We start from the raw sequence: 21,537 nt of genomic DNA on the forward strand, positions 1-21,537 counted from the left end.
AGAAGGGTTCATTTGTGCTGCATATTTTCTGACTTTTTTAGTGGTGGAATCCAGGCATACTCCTCATAATTCAATATTTCAGACCCCGGGCTACCCTTATAAAATAAATTAATATTTTGTAACTCTGAAATAATTAACTGGTTAATTTTTCTCTCTTTGCTTATGTAGACCTCACATCATGGCCAAACAGCAGCTTTATCGAACCTGCTCTCAAAAGGGCTGTGAAGACCAGAATTATGAGTGCTGTGACTCATCGTTTCAGAAGAAAGCCATACAGAGCTAAATATATGGACATAGTGTAAATCATATAACGAAGTCCTGCGAAACTTAAGTATGTGTCCCGGTTGTATTTCACACTGAATTAATTATATTATTTACTCAAGGAAATTAATCAATACTTCTCTTTGTCCATGGGATGTACATTTTATTTTAACTATATACGGTATTGTGCTATTGTGTTACTGACACTGTCATGTTGTGTTGACATTCAGGAAGAGAAAAACAGAGAGAGACTGAGAGAGAAGGTGTGTACCATTTGTGAGTATGCTGGGTGAAGTGATCAATCTCTGCAGTATAATCAGTTAGGGAGGAAGGGAATTATAAGAGGGGAAGTGATGTGTGTCTGGTATGGTGCCCTGACCATTATAATCAATGTTTAATATATCCTGACATAAACCAGTCCACAAAATAAGCACACACTCTTTTTCTCATATGATGTGCTTTAAAACATTAATTCATTCATTCACATATTAATTGCATTGCAAATATTTTTTGCCAGTCATGTTCTTTGTCAATGCAATGCATCCACTATTCAAGTCACAGTGCACTCATTGTGTATAGTAAATAACATACGTAGTTGTTTATTCTAATACAGCTAAAATGGATTTAGCAAATAAGGTTGTGTGTTATACCCCAGTGCCCTAGTAAAAGCAGATCAATATCTCTAACCACTCTCTAATGCAGATCTATCCATGAAGTGTCTAGTGGATACAGGAGCTTTGCTGAATAGCAATAGCAATAAAATGCGTAGCTAAAGATTTCTCCTGTACGAAGCCTAGTTAAGTTTTTGGTACATAAAACTGATCTTAGATCAGTTAAGTAAAGGAGGGTTAAAGTTAAATGCCCTTACGTATCATTTTAGATAGCTATAAAGGAATTGTCCATTATTGACAGATGATTATCACAGCTTAGAAAAATAATTACACACATACAAAGTTTACACACATAATAAGCAAACAAATATTGTCCTATATTTGCAAATTTACATTATATTCTGGCTTGGCCTGTATAACCCAAACAATTTCTCTATTTAGCCTGTTTGGTGAAGTTGAATATCACTGCTCTACTCAAAATTTGTCTCTGCAATGCTGATTTTGATTAAATGTGTGTTTGCTTTGGCTCACAAGTCTTAGGAAACACTAAATTATATTTACTCATTCATTATTTAGATCCCCTAGCCCATTTATCTCATTTATCTCTTCTTTCCCCCAAAGACATTTTATATCACCTGATTTAGTTATTGGTGAGAAATAACCTCACTAAAGCAGAACTGGCAGTTTTTCATTATTAATATAGTCCTATGTGTATATGTGTGATTGTGGGTATGTGTGTGTGGAAGACTGAGAGAAAAAGCAATAAAAATAGGGTTATGATTCATTCCATCTAGAGTCTAATGTATTCATATTCTATTATTTAACATAAATATTACACATTATAGACTTGGACCATGGACACCACAAGCACATTCTCAATGTCAGTTCATAGATCTGTGATAGAACCACTGCTGGACCTACTGCTCAAAATGACCAAACATCCAAAGTATCCCATAAATCCTGTAAAAGGTATGAGGAATTCTGCGTACTATTTTGGGTTCTGAACTTATATAAATTTATATAAATACTGTCCTACAAGCCAGATAGTGAGCAGGAATGCAACTGTCATTGACTGGTTATAGTCAATGCAGCTACAATATGTCAATGACAGCGCCAAATGTACCAGTGGTATTTTCTAAAGATTACAGTGTTTATTACATTTTTTGTGTGTTTTTAAAGATTATGTGCACATTAGATTATGGCAAAGGTATTCTAAATCTCAAGACAGGGTATATGAATGTGAACATCCAATTAGACCAAGTTTAGGAATTATATCAGTCCATTAAAGTAAACTATTTCCATTAACTTGCTTAGCAACCAAAACCATCAATTTATGATTTCAAACTAATATTATGCACATTACATGTGTGTATTCAAATGCATCCATGTGTTTCCTAAACCCTCAAAATCTCTTTTCATCCTCATGGCTTAACAGTGTCTGCTTCATAAGCTGTCCACAATTAATTAGGATAAATTAGATCCCATTGTGGTAAATACTCTTTCTAACCCCACCTCTGAAACAAAATGCTTGATACTGGTCTGGCATGTTGCTCTGGAATGTAACAGCTTGCTTGTAGGCGTCCTGGTCAAAAGCAGTGCATATTTAAAAAATGAATATGTTAAAATGACAGCAAAGCTTCAGAGTTGCAGGGCAAGCAGAGTGGAAGAATTTAATGGAACGATCATTTGTTCTTGCTGATTTTCTTACACTTACTTAGCTAATACACAGACTCATGCGTGTAGCGATGGGCAGACTAAATATATTGCTCATTTACCTAGCTGAATGTATAGCATGTGAGTCAGGGCATCGGAACTTTTCCCTGTGGGTTGGCTGACCTGTGAGCTGCCTATGGAGTCAGCATTTCAATGGGATTACAGATGCACACCTTATGCAAAGGCTCTTCCATAGGCACCTTATTTATGCAGCCTCCTACCTGGTTTTAGTCAGACCTTAAACCATATTTTGTCTTCCATTGCGCTGCCTTTTAATTGTTTGTCTATGTAAAATTGAGCTAGACTGGCATCTTGGCAGTCGCACTACATCTCACTGCCTTGTTGTGTTAAGGTTCTTTAGGCACCCCTGCACTATTAAATAAAGAGGCATCATATCATATTGGGGCAGTCGTGGCCTAATGGTTAGAGAGTCGACTTATAACCCTGAGTTTGTGAGTTTGAGTCTCAGGTCTTGCAGGGATTGTAGGTGGGGGGAGTGAATGTCCAGCACTCTCTCCACCCTCAATACCACAACTGAGGTGAGACCCTTGAGCAAGGCACCAAACTCCCAACTGCTCCCCAGGCGCCGCAGCATTGGCTGCCCACTGCTCCGGGTGTGTGTTCACAGTGCACGTCCTTTCCTTTCCTTCAATCACAAGTTATGATGCTGTAACTTTATGGAACACCACAAGGCTCAGTACTAGGACCATTGCTTCTCAAAAATCAGATGACTAGTAACTTCTTAATAAATTCAAGAGAAACACAAAGGTTTTAATTATTGGACCAAAAACCTCCACACACACAAAAAAGAAAAAAAAGAAAAAACTGAATACTGCTTAACTCTAGATGCTTAACGTCTTAAAGTTTTTGTCATCAGTCGAGAACCTGCTTGTGCTATATGACAGCGATCTGTCATCTGAAGGTCACATTTCTAGCATTTGTATAACTGTGTTTTTCAATCTTAAATATGTCTCTAAATTATGACATACACTCACCTAAAGGATTATTAGGAACACCATACTAATACTGTGTTTGACCCCCTTTCGCCTTCAGAACTGCCTTAATTCTACGTGGCATTGATTCAACAAGGTGCTGAAAGCATTCTTTAGAAATGTTGGCCCATATTGACAGGATAGCATCTTGCAGTTGATGGAGATTTGTGGGATGCACATCCAGGGCACAAAGCTCCCGTTCCACCACATCCCAAAGATGCTCTATTGGGTTGAGATCTGGTGACTGTGGGGGCCATTTTAATACAGTGAACTCATTGTCATGTTCAAGAAACCAATTTGAAATGATTCGAGCTTTGTGACATGGTGCATTATCCTGCTGGAAGTAGCCATCAGAGGATGGGTACATGGTGGTCATAAAGGGATGGACATGGTCAGAAACAATGCTCAGGTAGGCCGTGGCATTTAAACGATGCCCAATTGGCACTAAGGGGCCTAAAGTGTGCCAAGAAAACATCCCCCACACCATTACATCACCACCACCAGCCTGCACAGTGGTAACAAGGCATGATGGATCCATGTTCTCATTCTGTTTACGCCAAATTCTGAGTCTACCATCTGAATGTCTCAACAGAAATCGAGACTCATCAGACCAGGCAACATTTTTGCAGTCTTCAACCGTCCAATTTTGGTGAGCTCGTGCAAATTGTAGCCTCTTTTTCCTATTTGTAGTGGAGATGAGTGGTACCCGGTGGGGTCTTCTACTGTTGTAGCCCATCCGCCTCAAGGTTGTGCGTGTTGTGGCTTCACAAATGCTTTGCTGCAAACCTCGGTTGTAACAAGTGGTTATTTCAGTCAAAGTTGCTCTTCTATCAGCTTGAATCAGTCGGCCCATTCTCCTCTGACCTCTAGCATCAACAAGGCATTTTCGCCCACAGGACTGCCGCATATTGGATGTTTTTCCCTTTTCACACCATTCTTTGTAAACCCTAGAAATGGTTGTGCGTGAAAATCCCAGTAACTGAGCAGATTGTGAAATACTCAGACCGGCCCGTCTGGCACCAACAACCATGCCACGCTCAAAATTGCTTAAATCACCTTTCTTTCCCATTCTGACATTCAGTTTGGAGTTCAGGAGATTGTCTTGACCAGGACCACACCCCTAAATGCATTGAAGCAACTGCCATGTGATTGGTTGATTAGATAATTGCATTAATGAGAAATTGAACAGGTATTCCTAATAATCCTTTAGGTGAGTGTAAATTATACTCTGAATGTTAGTTGTAGAAAAGTTAATTCATGAATTTATGACCTCAAGGCTAGATTGTAATGCATTACTTGGTGGCTGCCCTGCAAGCTTAGTAAAAACAATGGAGCAGCTAGTTACTAGAACCACCACATTAGCTTGGTTCTGTCAGCGTTACATTAGCTGCCTATTAAACATCATAAACTTTTAATTATTTGCTGATTACTTAAGAAGCCCTGAATTGTTTAGCTCCTCATTGTGCAAGTTCATATCACATAATAGACCTACATGTCCATTTAATTCTTAAAATTTTGGACGGTTGATAATTGCTAAAATAACAACGTTGACTTTGGTTGGTAGATTATTTTCCTATTTAGCATCCACACACTGGAACAGTCTTCCTAGTGTTGTTGTGCAGTTTTATCAAAAAGGACGATCATCATGCTTAAGACCACCGATTAGCCAGTCTTATATTACTGGCAGACTACAGTACTATAATTAGACTAACTCCTATAACAGACTACAACTCCTCCCACCTAATGCTGGTGCGATGTACCTCAGTATCATATTATCAATATCATACTGTGTTCGTTCACTTAGGCCAGAAGTGAACTTGTCCCCTGAGTGAGCCTGGTAAGTTTTTTTTATTTTTTTAATTTTTTTATTTTACCATTTCTGTCACCTGATGGAGTTTGGGTTTCTTACCACTATTGCCTTTTGGCTTGGTTATTTGTAGTCTGAAGGACAATTAACTTTCAGAAATTTAATGATATGACACCATCGGATCAGAACAACTTGAACTGAATTAAGCTGGATGATGGCATTTTCGTCTTCTTTAGAGCTGCTTTACAGCTGAATCGCATCTTGCAACATTGACACTGTTATTGAACTTAATTGAATCAACATTCAACTGCCTCGAGCTGAATAAAGAACGACATTGATGTCTTTTTTAGAACTGCTTATAGCTGAATTGGCCTCATTTTTAATCAAATTAATGAAACTGATGAACGTTACATTGTTATTTATCAGAACTGAACGAACACTGAACTGACTGAGCTGAATAATGAAACTATTATCTTTTTAGAGCTGTTTTACAGCAGAATCTGAATTGTCTCCATTGTTGAGTTTCCATAACTGAATCTGTTGTTATCCTGTTTATCACTGTGAATATACTTTGACGCAATCTGTATATCTATAGAAATAAAAGAGTAATTGCACATATATTCATAAAAGTATAATCTATTAAATGTAATTATAAATAATTCTATATACTTAAATATGTTTATATTTGTGTTTTGTTTTGTGTGGGCAAAGCTTTGCAAACTTTAGGTAAAAGTAATTAAGTAATATTCTTCTTTTTGTATTATACATGTTTAAGTACATAAATTCATTAAAGCTGCAGTCCATAACTTTTGGTGCTCTAGTCTAGCGGTTAATGAACAGAACTACATGCGTCTTGCGGAAGAACATTATAGCCGGAGCTACTTCTCTCTGTTTATGTCTGTGACGAATCACGCAGGTACTGGCTACTCCACAGCGGTACCTACCCGAACCAGACTAAAATAGTCAGAATTTAAACACTTATTATAGGTGTACCGTTGTGATTCAGGACAAGCCAAAAACACGGTTTGGAAAATTTATTCATGGTGTACTCGCTTATTATATACATTTTGTACAGTTTGAAAGACAAAAAAGTTACGGACTGCAGCTTTAAATAAATTACAAACATTGTAGACTGTACATTTTGCACAATTGTACATTGTAAAACAGGACCACTGTCTGGCAGCGTTCAGCTCCAACCCCAATTTAACACACCTGAACCAGCTAATCAAGGTCTTACTGGGCATACAAGATATTTCCAGACAGGTGTGTGTAGGCAAGGTGGAGCTAAACTCTGCAGGACAGTGGCCCTCCAGGAATGAGTTTGGACACACCTCCACTATGGGTTCACCAGATCATCGCCATCTAGTGCTGAATCGTTAGAATTATTAATTTATTTTATTTATTTATTTTTTGCTGTAAATTAATCACATAATGCTTAACTGTGCATAATGTAAACCATAGGGAGACCACAGACGGTTGTCACTACCTGCAATACATGTTATAATATTTCTATTACAACATGCTTAACAGAAAGGCATGTTGTAATAGAAATAGGCCACAAAAGAAAGATACATTTTCAATTTAATGTTTACTTCATATCATAATTTAGTATAATATAGTATTTTTGTGATGTTACCATGAGCAGGACTCTAGCCTTGAAGCATCAGAAGGACTGGACAAGGAACGATGCATCCTCACGAGAATACAGCCTTCCATTTGAGAAGCACCCCAAAGCTCAAAACAGTATGAATAATAAAGCCTTGGCTACTAAAATCATATGAATTTGTGAGTTTGATACAAAATCCGAACCAATGATTTAAAACGAAAAACTTATACATTTTTTTGAAGCTTCATTAAACAGTTTTTTAAATGTGACCATCAATACAGCTCACTTGATTTCAAAGGACAGCAATACAGTGGGTATCTGCTGTGGGCTGTGTTCTGTTTTTCAGTTCCAGTCCAGCCTTGTTGTGACTTTATCCACATATTCATGTCTGTTTGTGTGTGTATAAACAGAGACTGACAAAGATCTGTATCCGTATGCCTCACACTTCTGCAGAATTATTCTTCCTTTAATTTTTCATTCCTCACAGAATCTCCAATTATTCTGCATGACTGTGCGCCTTCAACCAGTCCTTCAGATGCACTTGCTCACCTTTCTCCTTCTCTCTCTCTCTCTCCCTCTCTCCATCCCCTTGTTCACATCCCCCTCCTCTCCCTTTAACCCCTCCCATTCCTTCTCTCATTCGCTCTCCTCCAACCCCTCCCCTCCAATCCCCCCATCTCTCCCTGTAGTGAAATGAAGCAGGAGCTGGAGGAGGAGGGTAGTCGCTGTTTGCTTCTGTCCAAGCAGAATAAGTTCAACGAGCACTGCTGCATCCGCTGCTGCTCTCCCTTTACCTTCCTGCTCAACCCCAAGCGCCCATGTCTGGACTGCCACTACAACGTCTGCAAATCCTGCCGCACCTACAGTCAGAGCGAGAGGGGCTATATCTGCGCCGCCTGCCAAAAGAGCAGGTAAGTGTCCTCTGGCATACACGTACATGTGTGTAAATACATATAAATAAGGATAGAGGGGCCATGTCTGTACTTCCTGGTAAATGGACATGTTATAAAATGCACAGTGTTATGCAATTACATCTGGACAAGGGAGACACCACACCTGCTGGTGTACATGGCAACACACACATCATTCAAGCAGTTTGCAAGGGGCACATGGAAATAAGGAAATTAAATAAAAAATGTTTATAGCGTGATTTTGTTTTAGACACACAGTATTGCTTGATTATTTATAAGTGGCATTTAAAATATAATGCTAAATTGTTTAAATATAATAGGTTTTAGGCACAATTTTCTGGTTTTGTGTTTATGAATAGGTGCTTGAGCATTATAGGTGGAACAGTTGGGGTACTTAAGAAATAAAATAAAATAGGTTGTTAAACCTTCTTCCTCTTCAACTTTAACATCTTGAGGAGTTCCCCTGAATTGAAATAACCTGTACTGTGAAAAGCTCTATGCAAATAAAATAAAATTTAAACTAAATTAAACCTAACCCTCAGAAACATTTAGATATGTTGAAATTGTCACTATAGTGAGTGTATGGAAATATGAAGCAAGAGGGTGTTCCAGAGTGAGAGAGAGCTATTTGTGTATTTTTATGGCAATACTGGTCCATGTCAGAAAATAAAGTGGAACTGATTATTAACAGGTAAACAATTTTGTTTTTCAAACTAAGCAAGCATTATTTTTACTTTTCAACATTATTATTATTATTATTACTAGCATTTTTTGCATCAGCATTTTAAATATGTGGTGCGTTTTTGTCACTTTCAGTGGCATATTTGCCTACAGCCTGGTTAACGTGTTACCCAGATATTTATTCATGCTTGAGCAGTGATAACCCTTTTTCAGCTCTGTTTGATTTAAAAAAAGCTGGCTTTTACGACTGCTGAATATGTACCCAGCCCATTGGAGATTTGATGGTGTGTGTGACTGTGTGTTTTTCACAAAGCAAAACTGGAAAGATAGGAGAGAGCAGGAAGGACTAGCGAGAGAGATGGCGAGAATTTCTACAGTATATGTCGATTATTTATAGTTTTAGTGGGTCATGTGGTCTAAATGCATGTGTTTTGGAAAAAAAAAATTATAACTGTCATTATTTACTTACCCTCGTGTTATTCCAAACCTGAACTGTGATTCTTTCGGTGTGTTTCTCCGTTTTAATGGAGCTGTAACAATACAAGAGTAAAGAATAATAAGAATTACTATTATTTTGGGTAACTGTTCCTTTAAAATGTACAGCAGTGTGAATCAGTGGTGTGCAGCACAATATGAATCAATCAAGAAAATGCATCCCATCATCCTTTGCTGTTTTTCGCTCATACTGTCTCTCACTGTCTTATTTGCTGTCTCCCTCTCTCTTTATATCTTTTTTTCTCTCATGTACACTCACTCCGTGCCCGAGGCATGGATTCTTCACCAGGATTAATTCTCAGCAAGTTTCCTTTCATGTTCTTTCCATGAAATGTTTGGTGTATGAAAAATCTTACTCACAGATTTCATATTACCAGATTTCTGCGTGCATTTCATGGTAACAGCAAATAATGATTTCCTATGTCTCTTGCTTAGCAATATTTCAAGAGACGTACCCCGGGTTTCCACTCACAAAACTGATTACGGCAACAAGGAATGAAATTATGCGTTACTTGAAATTAATGCGTTTATGTAGTCAGATGGCATTTTGAGAGAGCTGAGAATCCCCATCTAAATTAAGTTTTTTTTTTCTCTCTTTTGCTGTGATGATGCATAATAAGAACAGCATTTTAATTGCTTTTGTAAAGAGCATATAATGGCATTTATATTGGGTTTGTAATTAAAGGAATGTTCTGGGTTCCACAGATATTATTGTCCCTTTCTTTTTTTTTTAAATATGCAAAAATGTATATTTACATTTATACAGTTACACTGGATGTCTATATGGCAAAATATTATAGATATTATAAAATATTATAGAGGTGTATTTGCTGATTCCTTCATTAAAAAAATACTTGTCTTGTTACATACGGTATTTACAGCAAATACTTTGTGCGTGTATGTGTGTGTTTGTGTGTGTGTGTCACCTTCCTCATAGGGGTAAAAGTCGAAATTATTTTCTGTGGTAATATGTTACAGATAATATCAATATTTCATTAACCCTAAACATTCGTTTTAGGAAGGTGTATCATGTGCATGTGTGTGTATGAAAGAGAGAGAGATGCTGACTCAGATGCAGTCACACATCTCCACTCACACTTACACTTAACACGTTCAGACATCACAACAGTGTATGTTCCCTTTTAAACATAAAAATGTGTATTTTCATGTTTGTGCATGTTTATGTTTATGCCATTATAAAATTGAAGTGAGATTTGTCTCTTTGCACTGTCATTAAGTATCACTGCATCTTGTAAGCTCCAGACAGCAACACAGACGTGAGCGTTTGGATGGCGCAACACACAGATGGTGAAATAATGTTGTGTGCATGTGCAGATGGGCCCTGACAAGCGTAATAGGTTGAGGTCTGCTCCAATCATCCAATCTGTGGGTGGGTGTATAAGAAAGATACAAGAAAGCTGTGTAAAGCCAGAGCCGAAGAACAAACATCTAGAAAACTTCATGCAATGAAAAGTCTCTCTCAGCATAACCTGCATCCATCTGTGAAATTAAACCACCAGATTTTGTATTTAAATCCAATGTCATATTTAACCTTTGAAAATTGTGTGTGTGCCACATTTCTAGAAGCTTTTGTACACTGAAAAATGTGCAGTACTACATTTTTTCATTATTCTTTGAGGAATATAAAATACAAATATAAAAAGCATTTGTTTGAGATAAATGTCTTCACTTTCACTTTTTGTGAATTGAATCCAACCTTGTGGAATAAAAGTATTAAATACTTAGAAAAAAATAAATCTAACTTTTTTGAATGGAACTGTCTTTTTATATTTAAGTTTAGGGAATTAATTTTAGTGTGTAACTTGTTCCGCACTGTAGGTGATGCGGACATGAATATTATTTGAATTTATGTGACTAATCAGTCTAACAATTTTGCTTGCTGGTTGATTAATGGGCTGAAACAGGACCATATCTACAGACATTAATATCACAGATTCTTGATGGTGCCTGTGACTTGGGCCAGTACAAATCTAGAACACACTAGCATTGTAGTGGCACCACTCATTATATTCAGAATATAACATCTAGTTTAATATATAATAATCAGCATAATTCATCTTTAAAACGATACCAGAAAATTTTTACTGCAATACAGATTTTCAGATGCTTTTAGTGTCCATTCATACACACACAGGGACACGGGGCAGTCATAAAGCATCCCATGGATGAGGATGACAGTAATTGAAGAGAGCAGAGCAGCTTTTAAATGTTCTGTAATCTGAGTTGACAGAGATAAACCGCTTGGAAAGATGTGTTCAGTCAAAATTGAATTATACCTCTCCTTACTTGACCCTCTCCTGAAGGCTTTTACCTCACATGCATTGCTAACATGAGTGCAAGTGTGACTGAGTTTGTGACTGCTTCCAGGAAGTCCCATATAGTTGAGAATATGATACTTCCTGGAAGCAGTCACAAACTCAGTCACAAGAATCCTGAAAAAAATCTATATTCACAAATACCAAATATGTTAAGCAGCACATTTTGTAACATTGATAATGATAAGAAATGATTCTTCAGCATATTAGAATGATTTCGGAAGGATCATGTGACACTGAAGACTACATAATGACTGCAATTCAGCTTTGCCATCACATGAATAAATTACATTTTAAAAAGCATTTAAATAGAACAAAAAGGTATTTTAAGTTAACATTAGGTAGCTAATAACTTAAATATTTTTTTCTTAAATTTTAAATATAATAACATAAGTAATAATGTTTCATTATATTACTGTATTTTTGATTAAATGAATGCAGATGTGATGAGTATGAGAGACTTCTTTCAAAAGCATTCTGACCCCACACTTTTCAATGGTAATACATATATCATTTATTATTAAAGTAAAGTAAAGTAAAGTCGTGACGTATTGTCAAGTATGGTGACCCATACTCGAAATTGGTGCTCTGCGTTTAACCCATCCAAGTGCACACACACAGCAGTGAGTAGTGAACAAATCCACACACACACACACACACACACACCGTGAACACACACCCGGAGCAGTGGGCAGCCATGCTGCAGCGCCCGGGGAGCAATTGGGGGTTCGGTGCCTTGCTCAAGGGCACCTCAGTCGTGGTATTGAGGGTGGAGAGAGCGCTGGACATTCCCTCCCCCCACCTACAATTCCTGCCGGCCGGGGGCTCGAACTCGCAACCTTTCGATTACGAGTCCGACTCTCTAACCATTAGGCCACGACTTCCCACAAAAATCTAGCAATCAATATATTATTGCATTAAACTAATATTTTTACTTGGTCATCTTCACAGTTTTAATGGGTCTTGAAAATCATGTGTGTTTGTCATATTGTGTTGGCAGGCTGCAGCTGTAAGCTTTATGGCTATTTGTCAGTGCACATGTTAGCACTAGCCATGTGCTAATGTATTATTGTGAGCATGTGGCACATAGATCATCTCTGTGTTTGTGTTTGATTGATGTTAATGAGGTAAAGTGCTTCTATGTGTGTTCCTCTCTTAGATACCATATAAGACAATCTCTCAAGTAAATTCTCTCATGAAACACTAACAATGGCATTTCCTTCATAATCATTAGCATTAATGGCATGGTGTTAATGCCTTTATGTTGTATGTTAATGGTTTGAGGTAACGATACATTAGTGTATATCTGCCATATTAATGGATGAGGTTTCTCCTTTGTGCTATTAAAAGACATAAGAAATTCCTGATAATGACTCATTCATCTTTATTATTATTATTTTTTTCTTCCATCACCTTGCTGGCACTTGTGAATACACTTCCTGTACACTCATAAAACTAAGGGTCTTTACTGGCATCTGAAGTTCCCTGAAGAACCTTTAACATCCATTCAACCTTACCCCACAGAAAAGGCTCTTTAATGTGAAAGAAGGCTCTTTAGATTATTTTAATATATTCCTGTAACTCAAAATATAAGTATATATTGAATGTTAAGTTGCTTTGGAAAGAAGCATCTGCAAAATGCATAAATGTGACGTTTTGGTGCATATAATCCAGAAGTTTGTAATTCTGCTGCAAATAATCATGTCTACAGTCATCCAGCAGATATGGTTATATAATCAACAGAACACATATTAGATATGATCGTCTCTACTGACTATATTCCTTTTCCCAAGGGCACGGTTTTAGCAGAGGTGCTACTATGATCTAATGACCTTCTCTGATCTAGATTGGACACACTCCCAGCAATTGTTTTATTTGAAGATCTAAGGCACTGGTACTCCATCTGCCTGATTAGTTTTGACTTTTTAATTGTGCATGTGTAAATTTCTGTGATTGTGGTGCTGTCATAGATTCTGGGTTATAGCGCTGGGTTTTGAAGCACCCTTTATATTGAAGTGTCACCAAGAGCCTTATATTGCCTTATATTGCACTCGTCTCAGTTAAAAGGATGGAGGAAATAGCCAGGAGGGTTAAAGCGAATGGGTCCCTCTCTTTTCCTTTTGTTCGTTTTCAACAAGGGTATTTTTAGTTGTGGGTCAGCCATTGCAGCTGAGTGAATTCTATACCTGATGTCCCTAAATGCTTGCTGGCATATGAAAATCCCCTTCGACTTTGAGAAACTTTCCTTAAAGGTCTTTATCATTTTATTTCCCCCCTTGGCGGTCCACTTATAATGTTAGGTTTCTGGCACCAAGAACATTTTTTACACAGTAATTTATTTTATCCATTTAATATAGCCATTTTGGCTTTTTTATGAAGTCTTTTATATAAATGCCCTCTGTTATAACTGGCTAACCTTTATAAAAGGCACAGCAACACCAATTTATTAGCGATGAGTTTTTCAGGTCTAATTTAGTTTTTGCTTCTCCATCTTTCAGTAATGGCCATTATGTTGTGTCAGATTTGGCACTGTTCAGCACATTTCATTTTTTTTATTTAGTTTCAAATCAGCTTTTGGGACTTGGAAGAATTATACTATTCAAAAACTTGGGGGTAGTAAGCTTCGTTTGTTTCTTTCTTTAAAAGAAATGTGTTTAAAATAAGTCTATTGTGCTCACCAAGGCTGCATTTATTTGATCAAAAATACAGTAGGCTATAAACAGTGGGATATTATGAAAAATTATTACAATTTAAATTATTACAATTTTAACACACTTTTTTATGTATTTTATAATATATATTTTAAAATTTAATTTATTGCTGTTATGTCAAAGCTGAAGTTTCAAGTAACTTTTCTTTTTATTATCAATGTTGAAAAGAGTTGCTCAATATTTTTGTGGAAACCTCATTTATTTGAAATAGATTTTTTTAACACTATAAATGTCTTTAATGTCACATTTTTATCATTTTAGTCTACACTTGCTGAATAGAATGACTAATTTCTTTTTTTTTTAAATGTTCATACAAGAATGCTTATATTTTTGGAAAATGGGCTAAAGCCAAGAAATGGCTGATTTAGCGAGCAAGTTTTATTTGGCAGCTTTTACCCTCAGACTACTCCAAATGAGTTTATGCCATAAGTCTGGGTTAGGAGTGAGGCTGCTGTATTTAATTTTGTCAAGCACAGCGGAGCGTTCCCCACACATTAAATGAATATTATCCTGCTTCTGTTCCACTGTGTTAACTTTTACCTCAACATGAATGATGTTGGCCAAGATCAACAGCTTTGTTAGCTCTACTTATCCTCACTCGTGGCATTTCAGAAAGAAAACTCAGGAACACATGTTCTGTGACTGTTAACAGCCTGGCAGGTATCCCAAGAAGCAGTGCTATAGTTAGGCTAAGCCTTGCTTAGTATAGACCATATAAATATTTATATTCTTGAAGGAATTGAGGGTGTACTTGATTTGTGTTTGACTATTAATCTGGCCTCATAACCACTCACAGCTGCACTGAGAAGTGAAAATGTAAATGTACATTATTTGTTTGTCTGATATTTCTGATGCAAATGGTCCCTCTCTTTGCTTCCCTTTTCTTCAGTTCAGGTTAATTATAGGTGAGGTTTTACTGGCATGAAAGCCAGCAGTGTAAAAATGATTGTTCTGATTTTTCTTCTTTTTTTTTCGGTCAGCATGAGACCAGAAATTCTTTGCACATTCCAGTAATCTCAATTGCCCATTCTGTCTCACTGAATCCCAGTTGCACTGGCATCTGGGGAACATCACCTTCCTGCATCTCCACAGTTCCATCCCAGTACATCAGGAAACTGTTTTCTGAGCACCTGCTGTTGTGTCATAATGCTTTACTGTGTTTCATTGATTCAGTTCACTAACCTCATTCTATCAGAGCACTAATGTGTGTCTCTGTTGCATTGTTTCACCTCTTGGATTCAGCCCAACTAGAAACATGCTTTGCATTTGTGTGAATGTGTATGTTTGACTAATGATCACACAGATCTGGGTCTGGAGGTTTTCCATATTGGATATGTGGCCTGAAAAGAGCCATTCAGTGGCATAGATTGATATAAAATTGCCACCCATATGTGCACCCATGAGTCCATTTGCAGAAACATTTTAAATAATTTATGTAATGTACTTATACAAGTTAATTATGAGATATAAAGTCAAAATTACAATAAACAAAGTATGAGTTGTAAGATATAAAGTCACAATGTGATATATAAAGTCACAATTTTGAAATAGAAAGTCACAACTGTGAAATGCAAAGTTATAGTTATGACAATTGTGAGATATTACAAAACCCAGCAAATGGAATGCAGTTTTTTTTCCACATTTTATAATTTTAAACATGGCCACAATTTACCTAAACAAGGAAATAAATTCACTGACATGAAAATTGACCACAGAAGTTTATGCTAATGCAGTAGTGCCTGTTGCATTCTGAATTGCTGACAATGTACAAAAACCAGGTTTGTGTAGGTTGAAGCATGGGAGCAAATTCATGGCCATAATAAAAAAAATTTTGTAGTGTAGTACTCTAGTAGCTTTTATGTCGAGATCACGAGAAAATTATGTTGTGATCACGAGAAAACAAAAAAGAAAAATAATCATAACCTATGGGCTCTTAGGACTTACATACTATAGCCCAGGGTTCCTCAAATCTTACCCTGGAGGTCCAATCTGCTGCAGAGTTTAGCTCCAACCCTGATCAAACTCACCTACTTGTGATTTTCTCATGATCTTGAAGACTCTGATTAGCATAATCAGGTGTGTTTGATTAGGGTTAGAGCTAAACTCTGCAGGAATGGTCCAGATTTGAGGATCCCTGCATAGCCTATACATTTGCAATTTCTTTTTTATATTTTTTCCACACATATTTTTTCTGCACAGCCATCAGAAAACAAGTTGCACATATTTGTTTGTATTAATCAATATAAATAATTGGTTATATAGCACTTCACAGAAAGAATGCAAGTATAGCACTTGTCTGCACAATCTAGTGTTTGCCAAGCCTATATTTCAGAAACATATGGGTAGCACTTTATTTTACATTACGTGTACCTGGTACATACATGGTAAATATGAATGAATGAATGAATGAATGAATGAATGAATGAGCTTTATTGGCCAGGTATGTTTACACATACAAGGAATTTGTTGTAGTGACAGAAGCTCCACAGTGCAACAGAAAGACAGCAACAGGACAGGACAAAGATAATAAAAAGAATAATATACAAATAGGCAATGTAAAAAGGAGCAAAAACATAATATATAATATAGACAATTATGTGTGTACAGGTCTGATATATGCAAATTTGAAATGAAAAAAATAAGTATGTGTGGTGAATAAATAATGTATAATAGTGTTGTGTGTTCCACGTTTAATGTCAAGTGTTCATGAGATGGATTGCTTGAGAGAAGAGACTGTTTCTGTGTCTGGACGTTCTGGTGCTCAGAGCTCTGTAGCGTCGACCAGACGGTAACAGTTCAAAGAGGGAGTGTGCTGGATGTGAGGGGTCCAGAGTGATTTTACCAGCCCTTTTGCTCACTCTGGATAAGTACAGTTCTTGGAGAGTGGGGAGGGTTGTACCAATGATTTGCTCAGCAGTCCGGACTACCCTCCGTAGTCTTCTGAGGTCAGATTTGGTAGCTGAGCTGAAACAGACAGTTACTGAAGTGCAGAAGACAGATTCAATGATGGCGGAGTAGAGCTGTTTCAAATGTCTTGTACCTACAGGCAAATGAGTGGTAACACAAGGTACTTAACTGAAGTGTATGTACATGGTAACAAATAAGAAACACGGCTGTACTTAACAGTCGTAAATGCATGGTAATTAGTTTGTACATACAGACAAGTGTGGGTAAGAACGGTCACTTACAGGTGGTGCCCATACATGGTAACTGTCAGTCCTGTGTTGTGTGTGTCATGTGTTTCCCTCTTGTGTCCTTATTTGGTTTGTTTCCTGTCCTTGTTAAGTGTGACTATTAGTTTATTCTTGTCCAGGTGTGTTTTAGTTATTATCTGTGATTATCCCTTGTATTTAAGTCCTGCCTGTTCAGTTAGATTTGGTCTGGCCTACTCGTTACTCCCGGTGTTCCTGTGTGTCTGCCCTGCCTTGTCTTGCCTTGTTGGATTTATTAAAGACTGTTATTTTGAGTATATCCTCGTCTCGTGTTGTGCTTGTCTGGTTGTCTGCTCTGTCTCTAAGCTGCTGCACGCTTTTAATCTACGACCACCAAGCACTCTTGGATATCCGCAAATCTGTTGTGGACACACTCACAAACTCTTATACTTCGGATGTAGACTGCTCCTTTGACAATACGAATGAGTCGTTCTGAATGGTCATCCCAGATTGTATTCGCCGGTGGCCCCTCCACATCCCGCGGAGAAAGCGAAGGAGGAATCGAGGCAACCGCGGAGGATACATCGTGAAGCTGAAAGCTCATCTGCGGGCTGGCTTTCTCTCGGATCTTTCCTATGAATCGTTTTACGGCGGCTCTGCTACCTGGCGCCCGCTGGACTTGATCTACTGGTGGCTTTGTCCTGTTCTTCCCCTGTTCTCCCCCTGAGTCCAGTTTCTCCACCGATTCGGCCTCGGCTCTCGAAGACGGGGGAGTAACTCACGGAAATCTGCGCTCACTGAAAAGTTCGTCCTCATCTCCTCTAATTAATTCCCCACCGAAGATGGCATTATTAAATGCCCGCTCCTTGGTGAATAAGACCTTTTTATTAAACGACTTTTACTCATCTCACAACTTGGGTTTTATGTTCATCACGGAATCCTGGATAAAGGTTGGTGATATAACTCCTTTTGCTGATCTGATCCCTTCTGACTGTACATTTTTGAACTCTCCTCATCTGAGTGGATGCGGGGGTGGGATAGTAACTATTTTAAAGAACTCTCTCTCTGCACGCTGTCGATTGGTCCCTGTAATGGCTTTTTCCAGTTTTGAAGCTCAGTTTCTTCAGTTAGACTGGAATGGTCCTGTATGTTTAGGGGTGATCTACCGTCTACCGTACTCTTCTAAGGACTTTATACAGCATTTCACTGAACTGGTCGGCAATATTGCCACAAATTACTAGGGCTGGTCCGAATACCATTTTTTGAGCTTCGAAGCTTCGATAGGAATCAACACCGAATATCAGATTAATTCGAAGCTTCGGAGGGAGGGGCTGAACATATTCTTCTCTCTAATAAAGGCAGGAATCTCTGTGCGTCTCTCTGCCTGTTTGCATTTTTATTGTGTCGAGAAACGTTCATCCAATGACTTCACGCGCGGCAGGTGTGTTGCTGCGGACCCAAGGGAGTGCAGTGTTGCATTTTGGTGCAATATGGACATGTGTTGCGAAACATCAGACTGAGAGGGATCCATTTGCAGCTCTTTATTCTCAGAATAGTCAGACAGAACAGGGTAAATCACCGGCAGTAGAATCAACGTAGAATAGGCAGAAATCGTAGTCAGATAAACAGGCAGAATAGTCAGGGCAGGCAGCTTACAATCAGAGTCCGGGTAACAATCCAAGTCGGGGCAACCAGAGAAGAATCACAGAGTCGATGAACCAGGCAGAGATAGCAACCAAAGTAAACATGGAAAGTAAACGCTCGGAAATGACAGCCAGGGCAAATCAAGACTTCGCGGTGTGTGTGTGGAAGTGTGCTGCTTATATGTGTGTGTGTAAATGAGGTGCAGGTGTGGCAAGGCAATCAGGCCCAGGTATGAGGGATGATGGGAAACTGAGTTCGAATGAGGTTAGTACTCTGGGGATGGCTCCCTCTGGTGGTGCAGAGGGGGCGTGACGGGAGCCTCACTCATAACAGAGCCCTCCCCCTGCGAGCGGCTCCTGACGCGAGGAGGTAAACGACGCCGGGGTCTTCCACGGGGTCGAGGGGCCGGTTTTCCCGGGTGCAATCGGTGGAACTCCTCTGTGAGAGTGGGGTCCAGGATATCACCTGCGTTGACCCATGATCGCTCTTCCGGACCGTACCCCTCCCAATCGACCAGATACTGTAGTGCGCCGCCCCGGCGTCTGGAGTCTAGCAGTTCATGCACTCGATAGGCCTCCTCGCCATCGACCAGCATGGGCGGGGGAGTCTGTGGCTCGGCTCCCTCCTCAGACGCCCCTCCCGGACCACCAGCGGGTTTCAGTAGGGATACATGAAAAGTGGGAGAAATACGATAATTAGAGGGTAGTTCTAATCGAAAGGATACTGGATTAATTTGTCTAGAAATTTTGAATGGCCCAACATACCTGGGACTGAGTTTCTTGCAGGGAAGTCGGAGGCGAATATCCCGGGTCGAGAGCCAGACCCACTGCCCTGGCTGATAGACAGGGCCCGGTCGTCGGTATTGGTTGGCCTGAGCCTCCTGGCGCCTGACAGCTCGTAGAAGGTGGGTGTGAGCTCGATCCCAAATCTCCTCACTGTGTCGAAGCCACTCAGTTATCGAGGGTAGTTCGGTGGGTTCTCCTGACCATGGGAACATTGGCGGTTGGAATCCGAGGGTACATTGAAAGGGAGTCATGCCGGTAGCCGGCTTGGTCAGGGAGTTTTGAGCATATTCTGCCCACATCAGATATCGACTCCACTCCGTCTGGTGATTTTGGCAGTAGGAGCGGAGGAAGCGAATGACCTCCTGATTCAGGCGCTCGGTTTGGCCATTCGATTGGGGATGATAACCTGAGGTGAGACTGATATTGACATTCAGGCTTTTGAAGAAGGCTTTCCATACCCTTGAGGTGAATTGGGGACCTCGATCGGAGACGATGTCGTCAGGCAGGCCATAGTAGCGGAACACTTGGTTGCATAATAATTCGGCAGTCTCTAGGGCCGTGGGTAATTTGGGCAGAGATATGAGGCGACAGGCTTTGGAGAATCGATCAATTATGGTGAGAATGGTGGTGTTACCGTAGGAGTTGGGTAGGTCAGTGATGAAATCGATTGCGATGTGTGACCAAGGACGTCAAGGTGTGGGTAATGGTTTCAGCAGGCCGGCAGGTAATTGTCTGGGTGATTTAGTTGTGTTGCAGACATTGCAGTTGTGAATGAATTCAGTTGTGTCAGTAAAGAGTGTGGGCCACCAGAAGCGATTTCGTAGGAGGTGTTCTGTAGCCGTGATTCCTGGGTGACCTGAACTGGGATTTGAGTGAACCTGAGTGAGAAGTGGTTTACGGAAAGGTTCTGGAACGAATTCTAGGTTGGCAGGACATTCTAGGGAAGGTTGAGTCTGTTGATTGGCGTGAGCGATTTCGGTCATTATATCCCATTGAACGGGAGCCAGCAGAAGCTTTTCGGGAATGATGTTCTCGGAGGGGCCTGAGTGGTTGCTATCCTCAATCTGACGGGAGAGTGCATCAGCCTTAGTATTCTTGGTACCTGGTCGGTAAGTCACTGTGAAGTGGAATCGTGTGAAGAACAGTGCCCATCTGGCTTGTCTGGGGTTCAGACGTTTAGCTGAGCGTAAGTATTCTAGGTTCTTGTGGTCTGTGAGAACGATAAAGGGGTGTGCAGCTCCCTCGAGCCAGTGGCGCCACTCCTCTATTGCTAACTTTATGGCTAGTAGTTCACGATTGCCCACATCGTAATTTCTTTCAGCATGAGAAAGTTTGCGGGAAAAGAAAGCACAAGGATGAACCTTCGAGGACTCACTCTGTCGTTGGGATAATATGGCCCCTACCCCTGTATTAGAGGCGTCGACCTCGACGATGAACTGGCGCTCTGGGTCAGGATGTCGCAGAATGGGTGCTGTGGTGAAACGAGTCTTTAGTTTGTTAAAAGAGAGGAGTGCCTCGGGCGTCCAGCTCAGACGTGATGTGTTGCGTTTGGTCATAGCGGTGAGCGGAGAAGCGACGGAACTGAAGTTTCTGATGAAGCGTCGATAGAAGTTAGCAAACCCCAGGAAACGTTGTAATTCCTTTACTGTTTGAGGCTGTGGCCAGTCGAGTACCGCCCGAACCTTCTTGTCGTCCATAGCCACTCCGTCTTGACTGATTACATATCCTAGGAAGGAGGTGCTGGTTTGGTGGAACTCACATTTCTCTGCCTTTACGTAGAGCTGATGTTGAAGTAATCGCTCGAGAACTGATCGGACGTGTCGGGTATGTTC

At 39.5% G+C, this 21,537-nt stretch overlaps 1 protein-coding gene across 1 annotated transcript in view; it reads left to right on the forward strand.

Annotated features, from left to right (window-relative positions):
* Positions 1–21,537, forward strand: part of LOC306863270 (rab effector MyRIP-like) — a gene marked incomplete at its 3' end in the record, with an annotated part of 208,655 nt that overhangs the window by 108,317 nt on the left and 78,801 nt on the right. The window contains exon 3 of the mRNA XM_079406513.1: positions 7,680–7,901. Within this exon, the coding sequence (XP_079262639.1) occupies positions 7,680–7,901 (222 nt within the window). The remainder of the gene's footprint in view (positions 1–7,679; positions 7,902–21,537) is intronic.

This window comes from Barbus barbus (assembly GCF_936440315.1).
Source record: "Barbus barbus genome assembly, chromosome: 44".
NCBI classification, from domain to species: Eukaryota; Metazoa; Chordata; class Actinopteri; order Cypriniformes; family Cyprinidae; genus Barbus; species Barbus barbus.